The sequence below is a fragment of the Ipomoea nil genome, unplaced genomic scaffold (genome assembly GCF_001879475.1).
Source record: "Ipomoea nil cultivar Tokyo-kokei standard unplaced genomic scaffold, Asagao_1.1 scaffold0211, whole genome shotgun sequence".
Lineage (NCBI taxonomy): Eukaryota > Viridiplantae > Streptophyta > Magnoliopsida > Solanales > Convolvulaceae > Ipomoea > Ipomoea nil.
In genome coordinates, this window is record NW_017616639.1 from 468,896 (window position 1) to 481,022 (window position 12,127).

At 39.1% G+C, this 12,127-nt stretch overlaps 1 protein-coding gene across 1 annotated transcript; it reads right to left on the reverse strand.

The window, feature by feature from the left end:
- Nucleotides 1–241: 241 nt before the first annotated feature.
- On the reverse strand, nucleotides 242–3,361 carry LOC109192413 (aquaporin NIP1-1-like). The gene is made up of 5 exons (XM_019343044.1): nucleotides 3,049–3,361; nucleotides 2,727–2,948; nucleotides 1,143–1,340; nucleotides 995–1,056; nucleotides 242–798 (listed from the first exon to the last, which is right to left on the reverse strand). The coding sequence occupies exons 1-5, from the start codon at nucleotides 3,181–3,183 to the stop codon at nucleotides 639–641; spliced, it is 777 nt and encodes a 258-aa protein (XP_019198589.1). The 5' UTR covers nucleotides 3,184–3,361; the 3' UTR covers nucleotides 242–638.
- Nucleotides 3,362–12,127: the final 8,766 nt, after the last annotated feature.

Consider the following 12,127-nt stretch of genomic DNA (forward strand, 5'->3'; position numbering starts at 1 on the left):
TTTTATATGGTTCTTAGATTGAAATTATTCCACATAATATTAGGCACAATCAGATATTGTACTTGAAAATGGTTTTCATTTTTCAATGGTATTAGGTACAATCAAGTCTATTGGAAACCATTTCAATTGTAGTGTGCTTTGTTGCTGATCAGCAGGATAGAATTTCTTTGTTGTTATTTTCTGTGTGTCCAGCAAATACATGCAGAATTATTTTCAGGAATTTAATTCACCAAATAGCCTCTAAAGGAAATACAATTTTTTTGCTCAAATATTAATTCATTTCTAGAAAGGAGTACAAAAGAATAGCAACTTTCTATGCTACATTGGGCTCTACAAAGAGAAGCTGCAATTGTATTTAAAGCATATTTATTTCTATACCGCTTTAAGAAATGAAATAAAGCATCATGAACACCTATACCTTTTAGTGTGACACACTATAAAACTTTCCCATAACAAGTTATCATGGAAAACCATAACCCAGCCAAGTTGACTAAAGATACAAAATTGTAATCACAATGTTACGAGTTTGAATCTCAGTCTTCTTGGTTTTAACCGGTTTGTTATAGGAAATCTGGATTTACTCAGTGCACTATGTATCAAATAGTGATTGCGAGTTTCTCTCGTCGCCCCAAAAGAAATTATTGTTTGTTTTTGAGCCTGAGGATGTTGTAGACCCATGCACCTGCAATGGCCCCTGCAGTTGGACCCAACATATATATCCATATTCCTCTGTATCTATTTGATACTATTGCTGGACCCAAACTCCTTGCTGGATTCATTGATGCCCCTGTTATTGGCCTGCACCAAGGTACACTACTCATTTACAATTTAATTTGCGGTTTGATATCCGTATCAGTGTTGATAGTATCTAGTACAATTTTTTTTTTTTTTTTGAAAATCTAGTACAATTAGTTATACTTGATTATTTATATAGGTGTACAAAGTGCAACATGACACCATAAAACAAAACAAAACAAAACAAAAATAGTTGTACCCGGTGAACATGACATTGAGCAAAATGGTAGCTCCAATAACCACGCCCGCAAGTTCTCCGACCTGAAATAACAAAGTACTATATTTGTTAGGAAATTTTTATTCTCGAGAAGAATATGATGGCACCATAAAATTATTTTCTAACTTACCGCTCGAGTATCAGTAGCAACACTTGAAATGACGAACACGAGGTAGAATGTTATTATGAACTCGATGATAAGAGATTGCAAATTCGATCCCGCTGGAGCTGTTCCGACGAAGTGATCATGTTCTCCGTTAAATATTAGCCGTAAGGTTCCACTTGCTGCGGTTGCTCCGATCATCTGAGCTAGTATATAAGCAGGTACCTTAAAACACACAAAATTAAACAACGTTTTCAGTTAGGAGTTAGGACAATAAAAGGTAACATTTAGCATGGCCAGCAAATTCTGCAAATTACTTCATGCAAGATAATAACACTCACTACCATTATATCGTGATATCCTAAACACTAGTGTTTCATCAAAAAAAAAAAAAAAAAAAAAAAAACAATGATGAATTATGAGAACGGTGGTCGGTATATATATTACAAATTTTAGAAATTTTTCTTATACACAATTTTCATATTTCAAAGTAAAATAACACTTTTAATCTTGAATTATACAAAAATATATATCATTTTTCCTCCCTCGGTTTTACTGTCACCACTTTTCGTCCCTTAATAGTTTGCAAAGTGACTTATTTGGTCCCTCATCAACGTTTGCGAAATAACTTTTTTAGCACAATTCCCATAGAACTCAAGGCCTATAAAAGTCACTTTGTAGACAATTAAGTCACTTTGTAGACAATTTCCTAATACTTGATAGTTGAAGGATGGAAAATGTTATTTTTTAAGACTTTTTTGTTTAAACAATCTCATGATTTTTACGAGGTAAAATATCTGTTCTATATTTTATATGGAAAATCATCTTATAATCACCTATTTAGAATAGTAAGAGGTGCCATCACACATTCACACCACATAATGGTTGGTTTATTTCCTAATAATTTAGAAACAAAAAAATCTAACTTTCCGTATTAGGAAATGAACCCATTTATTATAAAAAGAGTTAATACCCAAAATGGTCCCTCGACTATGCCATAATTATCAATTTGGTCCTCAACTACCATTCTTACCCAATTAAGTCCTCAACTATGTAACTTTTACTCAATTAAGTCCTCAACTATACAATTCTTACCAAATTTAGTCCTCAACTATACAATTCTTACCCAATTTAGTCCTCTGTATTAATTTGACTGTTTGTTGACTGTCAAAAGTCGGGATAAAATTATAATTTTACAAGATTTCTCCTTCATCTCCATTTAGCAGCGCCAAACCATGCAGCAATACACTCCGATCAGATTTCGATCGTCAAAAAATTGTTGGAAATCAAATTCATGGGCTATCCGATGCATAACCACTACTTCGATACTGACAAGTTTAGAACCCAACCGGAGCTTATTGCTACATGGTTTGGCGCTGCTAAATGAGGAGGAAGGAGAAAACTTGTAAAATTACAACTTTATTTCCACTTTTGACAGTCAACAAACAGTCAAATTGACAAAGAACTAAATTGGGTAAAAATTGTATAGTTGAGGACTTAATTGGGTAAGAATGATAGTCGAGGACCAAATTGGTAATCAATTACGACATAGTCGAGGGACTATTTTGGGTATTAACTCTTATAAAAATATAGCGTATTCTTAAATCTTACTTGTGCACAGGGGAACCTTCTGCAGGTGGCAAAAGCAATGGTGACGGCGGGGTTGAAATGCGCGCCGGAGATATGGCCGACGGAGTAGATCATGGCAACCGCCGCCAGCCCCCACACGATGGCTACTCCGGGGAACGTCACCGTCCCCTTGTCGGCGTTCACCGCCGCCGCCCCACACCCGGCGAAAATCAAGAAATACGTCCCAAAAATCTCCGCAATCACCTGCACACACAAATTAAAGAATTAGCAAACCACAAAAACCAAACCTCAAAATTAAACACCTACAGTATACCCAGAAATCTCAGGAAGATATAAACCAAACCTTCTGGATAAAGGGAAGAGTGAAAATGAAGTTATTATTGCAGGTTGTTTCAGATGCATCATCTGCAGTATGATGATGATGATGATCATCGCTGATATCCAAAGCCACTGAATGCTCTCCATGATTCCCTGCCATCTCTGATATATATATCTCTCCTATATATCCAATTCAAAAAATTATATAAATCTGATATATAGAGGAATTGATAGTTGGTGAGTGAATGAAGTTAGTTGTAGGAAATATGGGTATTTATAGAGGCATATAGGCACAGGGTTTTCCTGGAAAGAGAGTGTGTTGAACTGGGCAAACTTGATGAACAGTACACCTTCCATGCATATACTATACAGTGGACTTGACCTAGCTAGCTAAGCTAAACTATATTTTCTTACTATATTTTAATTGAGAGTCGCAATCATAAGAGTATTCATATTTATTAGGAATTGAGACTTTGAGAGTCTATAACAACAATTTTTCTCTACCAAATGGTCTTACATGGTGACTTTATGCAAAATATATATTTTGTCCATCCCGGCATTTTATGTGTGAAATTTTATTATTTGTGTTTGACTCAAGCTATTTATTATTCAATTTTTATAATATTTTGTTGGACATTAACTTGAAAAGTCAAGTTCAGTATCATATCATCGAAACATAACAGCTACTACCCAACTATAAGAAAATAAAATTGTATTTTTATTACTAGCTATAAATTTTGGTGTAATGATAAACGCTTGATCTGACAATTGAATTAAATTATTTTTTCATTACTAGTAGCTATAACTTTAATTTGGCCGGTGTGCTTTCGCTACTTACTAGTGTTTGATCCAAACATATTTAGTAGTAAGTATTTTAGCCACTAATAATTTGTTATGATGTTAAAAGTAAAACAGTAAGGGGTGTGATTATTATTAACTAATTTTTTTTTTAATAAATGAAAAAACTTGTGAAAAAAAAAAGGAGAAGCCAACAGAATAAAAACTGGAAAATTGAAATAAATGTAGACATGTAGTTGATCTAAAATCTCGATTGTGTCCTTACAGGATTCAAAGTAAAATTAGTGTCATTAGGTCAGAATTTGAACCAAATCAAAAAAAAAAAAAAAGGTCAGAATTTGAACATGCATGCACATGCAACAACACCTTTAAGATAGCTATATATCCTCCAACAACACCTTTAAGATAGCTATATATCCTCCAATGTGACTCATCTTGTAAATTCGATTTTTTAAAGTAAAATTAGTGGGATCCACTTAATTGGACTTAACTTGGAGGGGTCAATTGATCATTTGGCTTAGATGACCATTGCATAAATAATATTGGTGCATAAGCCAAAGGTTCAACCAAGGACGCCGTCATCGCCGGCGGCCACCACGCAGTGCATTATGCATGGACTACTTCATAAAATATCTTGTCGTCTAAGAGGGTTTCCCTCAAAACAAGGCTTATTGACGATTGGTTAGGGGTGTAGCATTTAATGTGATAAAAGGGACATGTGTGAATTGGTCTATTTGGATACATATATATAAAGAAATTTTCTAAACTTGACCCCATTACATACTTTTGTTTACACATTCCAAATATTCATTAATTCCACCCAATTTAATTAAAATATACTGTCAAGCCACCTTGTGCTCAGATGACATATATTCACATCTCCTATGTAGGAGATCATGAGATCAAGCCTCAATGGAGGCGTTGTTGACTTTGTGTACTTCATTAGGTTAGGTTGAGAAAGTATGTTTGAACATATACTACAATGTAATAGAGTCAGTAGCATTTTTTTGCGAGTGGAAAATTATTAGTTCACACAGTGTTGTATGGACCATAACAAAAAGTATATTTTTAATATACTAAAAGTACATTATTCGTGTATTGAATGTACATTATACAAAATAATATATTTTCAGTACTCAAATAATGTACTTTTCTCAAATATAATGTACATTTTTAATATACTAAAAAAATATTATTTGTGTAATGAATACACATTATTTGATAGTATGATCCACAAAGTTGTGTAGATCATGATTCGCACAATAATGATTGCTTCCGAGCCATCACTTTGGAAAGAATTGTAAAGTTAATTTTTTTTTCTAATAATAAGTGGGAATATTTAATTTATTAATGATATCTAAAATAAAAAAAATACCAATTTTTGTCCGAAGAGTATTAACAAAATGACGGTTTTGGTTCACATGTTTAATTTATATATATCAATTTTCATCCACGACTATTGTTTTAGTACCAAAATTCATCACGCCGGTCACCCATCCATTTAAGAAATGCCAAAATGCCCGCATGGGCAGCTCAACTGGTCATAGAGGTGAAAGTTGGAAAGAATGACCAGGGATCGAGTCTCACCATCGGCGTTGTGAGAGCACCCTCTCAAAGTGAGGGGGGCTCCTTGTGCGCAGTAAGACAAGGTCTAGCCTCTGTGGTTCATGTTCAGTTGAGTTACCATGATTTACATCCTCCCAGATGCTCTGTCGGGCCGGGGTGCCTCTGTGGTTCATGTTCAGTTGAATTACCATGATTTACATCTTCCCAGATGCTCTGTCGGGTGGGGTGTGGGGGGCCCTTAGGGTTGGGGTTCAACCTTTAGAAAGAAGAAATGTTGAAATCTAAAAATTTTAAGGGCGTTTTCATCATTTTCAACTTAAGATTCCAATTTGAGCATGAATATATAAAGGGATTTAAGCCCTTAGATCGATCCTAATTCGCAGGTTTTCTCCTCATCCTACCTTAATTTGATGAGGAGAATTGCGAATTGGGATAGATATTAGGGCTTAAACTCTTTTATTCATACGTACTCAAATTGAGATCTTAATTTAAAAATGGTGAAAATACCCTTAATAATTTCATATTTCGACATATCATAAACGAAGAGGTGACCGACATAATGAATTTTGTCACTAAAACAAAAGTCATATATAAAAGTTGATACTAAAACAATGGCAAATTATGTTGTGGACTCGTGTCCACTATGCATTGTGGACACGAGTCCAAAACGACGTCATTTTCAGGGAAAGCGACAGCATTCCAATTATTATTATTTTTTAAAAATTTTGTCCACTGTTGCAAAATCGCGCCTGGCCTCCTAGGCGACCTAGGCGCCCCCGCCTAGGCGCTCTAGGCGCCCGCCTAGGCGTTATAGGCGCCCGCCTAGGCGCTCTAGCACCCTAGGCGGTCCCCAGGCGCCTAGCGATTTTTTCAACATTGATTTTGTCTCGCCGTTAAGGCGTTAATGGCGTTATTCGTTTGTGGAATTATGAATGAACATTTATGAAATTATGAATGTACAGTTATGAAATTATGAATGTACAGTTATGGAATTATGAACACAGAGCTCTGACATTATAAACTTATAATTATGAACATATAGTGATAAAATTATGAACATTGAGCTCTAAAATTGTGAACATAGAGCTTCGAAAATTATGAATGTACAGTTATTGAATTATGAATGTACAGTTATGGAATTATGAATGTACAGTTATGAAATTATAAACACAGAGCTCTAACATTATGAACTTACAATTATGAACATATAGTAATAAAATTATGAACATAGAGCTCTAAAATTGTGAACATAGAGCTTCAAAAATTATGAATTTACAGTTATTGAACTATGAATGTACAATTACAGAATTATGAATGTACTGTTATGAAATTATGAATATACTGTTATGAAATTATGAATACAGAGCTCTAACATTATGAACTTACAATTATAACATATAGTGATAAAATTATCAACATATGCTCCTATAACGAAGCAGTCTGAAATTAAAAAAAAAATGGTGGAAGATAACGGTGCCACTTACGACACTGTTCCGTGTTCACAATGTATGCTGGACACGAGTCCATAGCATAATGATTGCTAAAATAGTAATCGTGGATGAAAATTGGTAGAAATTAAATATATGGACCAAAATTATCTTCTTGCTAATAATCATGGGACCAAAATTGATTTTTGCTCTAAAAAATTTATAAGTGTGTTCTCAAGAGTCAAGAAGTAAACCCCACGGCACATGCAATGTTATGGTTTTATTAGGTCTAGGGAAAAAAGAAGAAATAAATAACTCATTGTTTAAAATTATATTAATTAGAGCATGTCATGTGAATATGGTAAAAATTAATTAGGAGTATGTGTAGAAATATGTTGCAAAAAAAATCTCAATTAGTGTATTCAAATTTTAGGAATGTTTCCTCATCACAAATTTACTGAAACTTTATAAAATGTTTCAGTATTGTTTTTGGGCCGTAATTTAAAAATTATATATGCTTTTTCTAAAGAAAGTAATAAAGATGAGGATTGTATTATTGAATAGAATCACCGTAACAAAGTCTGTACAATAGTGATATAGAAAGATAGACAGAGACCCCTAACAGGCTATAAATATAGGAGTCCTAATAGGCTAATACTCTCCCTCAAATTCAAGGTAGAGCAGCTAAAACATTGAGTTTGCCTCGTAGATAAGAAAACCGAGCAGATGGAAGAACTTTGGTAAAAATGTCAGCCAACTGATCCTTCGTAGAGATACACTACTGGAAATTATTGAATTTCCGACCACCTGAATGTGATCTTAAATCAAGTTGAAACCAAAAAGTGGTCGGAAATAGCAACAAGGGTTTTTCCGGATACTAAAAGTGGTCGGAACAAGGCTTTCGACTTGATTTAAGATAACTTTCAGGTGGTCGGAAATTTCAAAATTTCCAGTAGTGATAAAACGAACCTGAATCTCTTTCTTGGACACTTTGTCACGAACGAAGTGGTAATCAATCTCCACATGCTTCGTTCGGGCATGAAACACCGGGTTTGAACAGAGATAGGTGACACCCAAGTTGTCACACCAGAGAGTAGGAGCAGTAGCCGGTGGAAACCCAATATCCCGAAGGCCGAAGCAGTGAAACAAGCCACGTAACCTCAGCCGAGACATCAGCCAAGGCTTTGTACTCAGCCTCAGTAGAAGAACGCGCCACAGTGCGCTGTTTCCGACATGACCAAGAAACCAGATTGTTACCCACATAGACCGCAAAACCACTCGTGGACTTCCTGTCATCCGGATTGCCAGCCCAATTCGAATCGGAGAAAGCATGAATAGTAGTAGACAAGGACTTGCGAACACAAAGCCCCAAATCAAGTGTACCTTTGACGTACCGCAAGACCCGTTTCATCAGACTCCAATCTGCCGTGGTAGGAGACTGCATACGCTGACAAAGCCGATTAACCGCATAAGATAAGTCCGGACGAGTCACAGTCAAGTACTGTAAGGCACCAGCCAAACTACGGTAGTGAGTAGGATCCGCGTAAGGAGTGGCATCGTCATCAACACAACGAACAACCGAGACCGAAGTAGAGACGGGTTTATAGTCCACCATCCCAGCACGCTTAAGAATGTCCTGAACATAGCGTCGCTGAGAGAGCAGAACCCCATCAGGTAGCGGCATAGTCTCAATGCCAAGAAAGAAGGACGGAGCCCCCATATCACGAATCTTGAACTCCTGAGCCAACTTAGCCACAAGACCTGCGACACGACTCGAATCCGAGCCCATAACCAGGATGTCATCGACATACACCAAAAAATACAGCTGTGCATCACCATCAGAATAGACAAACAAGGAAACATCAGTTTTAGAAGGAACAAAGCCAACATAAAGCAGAAAATTGTGCAACCGAGTAAACCTTGCACGAGGATCTTGCTTCAACCCATACAAAGAGCGCTGAAGAAAGCACACATGATCAACCTTCGACTTGTCTTCATAACCGGGCGGCTGGCGCATATAACACAGTCTCAGCCAGAGAGCCATTCAGAAACGCACTGTGGACATCTAACTGCCGGATGGACCAACCGCATGAATGAGCCAAAGAGAGTAGGAGTCGAACTGTGGTAGGCTTAACAACCGGACTGAAGGTCACAAAGAAATCCTTCCCTGCCACCTAATTGAAGCCCTTAGCAACCAGCCAGGCCTTGTACCGCTCAACAGAGCCATCAACATTCCTCTTGACCCGAAACACCCACTTACACCCCACAACATTCATACCCGGGGTATAAGGAACAAGCCGCCACGTGTGATTCTGAAGCATGGCATTAAACTCCACATCCATGGCCTCACGCCACTCGGGATGTCACACTGCCTGTGAATAGCAAGTGGGCTCAAGCAAATCAGCAGCAGTCAGCAAAGCCACATGCTCCTTAAGACCCATACTCCGCGTGCCCATCACATGAGATCGTGGCGCAACTAGGGGTGTGCAAACTTCGGATAATTTTCGGTTAACCGACCGAACCGACAAAGTTCGGTTAACCGTTTTCGAACCGCACTTTTTCGGTTCGGTTAATGGTTAAAGGAATTTTAAAACTTCGGTTAACGGTTAATTCGGTTCGAAAGGTCGGTTAACCGAAGTTTTTAATATACATAAAAATAATAATATAAATATAAAATACTAATTTGAAATTATAGATGTTTGGAGTTTCTAATTAATGTTTTTGTATATTTTGTTATGAATTTATTATGATATGTATTTTATTTTAATTAGATTTATTATTTTAGGTGTTATTTTTAGAATTTTAAATTTTAGCTTTAAAAAGTTCGGTTAATCGACCGATTAACCGAAAAAAATTTCGGTTCGGTGAATTTGGTAGAGCAAACTTCGGTTCAGTTAACGGTTAAAGGAAAAAAAACTTCGGTTAATTCGGTTCGGTTAAAACGGTTCGGTTAACCGAACGATTAACCGATTGAACACCCCTAGGCGCAACCACCTTGGCACCACGACGAGGCCGACCACCACGAATGGGCTTCACACAGTCAGAAACCGTCCGTTCACTAGAGTCCGAGTCAGGCAGGACTGGAGGAGGATTCGGAGGAGCCTCCCTAGCGGGCAACACTGGGGTAGAAACCGAGACAACTGGAGCAACACCCCATGGCACCAACCGGGGCTTGTCAACAACCTGCGAAGAAACACAACTAGCAAACGGAAAAACAGACTCATCGAATCGCACATGGCGACAGATAAAGACCTTATTAGTGTTAGTATCTAAGCAACGATAGCCACGAAAAGAGTCAGGGTACCCTAGGAAAACACACGGGGATGAACGATATTGCAGCTTATTCCGATTATACGGACGCAACAGAGGAAAACAAAGACACCCAAAAACACGCAAAAAAAGAATAAGACGGAGAAGAACGATGCAAACGATAGTGAGGAGACTCATTATCCAAAACTCGAGTAGGCATCTTGTTGATTAAGTAGACCGCAGTCTCGAATGCATAGTCCCAATAACGAGAGGGGACAGACGCCTGGGCCACTAAGGCTAACCCAGTCTCAACTATATGTCTATGGCGACGCTCTACCCGACCATTCTGCTCATGCGTATACGCACAGGACTGCCTGTGACTGATACCAAGAGACGCAAGAGTAGAGTGGAGCTTTTTGTATTATCCCCCTAAATCGGACTGAATAGAGACAATTTTATGAGAAAAAGAACGCTCAACAAGTGACCAAAACTGTTCAAAGATCGAGTAAATATCGGTTTTTGCACACATAGGATAAAACCATACAAAACGCGTATAATCATCCATAAATAAAACAAAGTAAAGAAAACCATTCACAGAGTGTATTGGTGCAGGGTCCCAAATATCAGTGTAAATAAGTTCTAACACACGAGTACTAGAAGTAGTAATACGAGGTAAAGGAAAACGGGAAGATTTCCCTAACTGACACGAAGAACAGACATTTGACAATTCACTAGAATTAAATTGACCAACACCAGACAACTGTAATATTTGACGCAAAACTCGTATGTGTGAATGACTAAGTCGCTTGTGCCAAGTAGACGACGACACACGCGCAACAACATGAGCAGACGGACTATGACAAGAAGCAGGCCAAGTATACAAACCGCCCGAAGTACCCCCCTTAAAAAGCACCTCCTTGGTCAAGATATCCTTCACAAGAAAATACGCAGCATGAAACTCAAAAAAGACACGATTATCCCTAGCAAAACGCTGAACAGAAAGCAAAGAAGACGACAAGCCAGGGACATGCAAGACATCATTTAATTTGAACAGTTTAGCAGAAGAGGCTATCGAAGCAGAACCAACACTAAGTATAGGTATACATGCACCATTGCCAACCCATAGAGTGTCAGGACCGTCATAGCCAGCAGCGGAAGTGAGCACCGAGGAGTCGGGAGTGGCGTGATTAGTGGCATCCGTGTCAGGGAACCACTGATGAGAATCAATAGGACCACCCACATCCCCGGAATAGGCCATATGCACATGTGGACCAGGCGACTCAGAATACCTCCTGTAGCAATTCAAAGCAGAATGCCCATATTTATCACAAATCTGACAACGAACATCAGACCGACCACGACCACGGCCACGACCACCTCGACCACGACCGCCCGAACCACCACGACCCGAGCCACCACTGCCCGAGCCGCCACTGCCCGAGCCACCACGCGACTGCCCACTGCCCGTGCGACCGCCACGACCACGGTGAACCGCCAACGCCGCCGGCGAACCAGAGTCACCACCAGCCGCACAAATCCACTCCAGAGACGTTAAATAATCCGAAAGCTCAGTCAACGTGACCGGAGAACCGCGTGTCAGTGGAGCAACGAAAGGGCGAAGCTCCGGTCGCAACCCACGGAACACAAATATTCTGATCGTCTAGGGTAATCGGACGACCGGCCAAGGCTAAATCCTCCACAAGCATTCTTGCACGACCGAGATAAGCAGCAACGGACGAGCTGCCCTGCGACAACGCCTGTAACTCGCCAAGAAACCGGAGTGCACGAGACCTCGTCGCCGACCCCAGTTCCTGCTCGACAACCAACCACAAGGCTCGCGACATCGACCGGCCAACAGCCATGTGCAGCATCTCATCAGACAGTGACGGGATCAGGAGAGACAAAATAGCTTTGTCCTGGCGACGCCACTGATCGGAAGCAGACACGGTCGAATTAGTAGCCGCGACGCCCGCCACTCTCCGCCGTGGACTCCACCGGCGCAACCGCCGTCGCACAAGACAAGGAACCATCGACGAAGCCAAGTAACCCCTGGCCTTCCAAGAA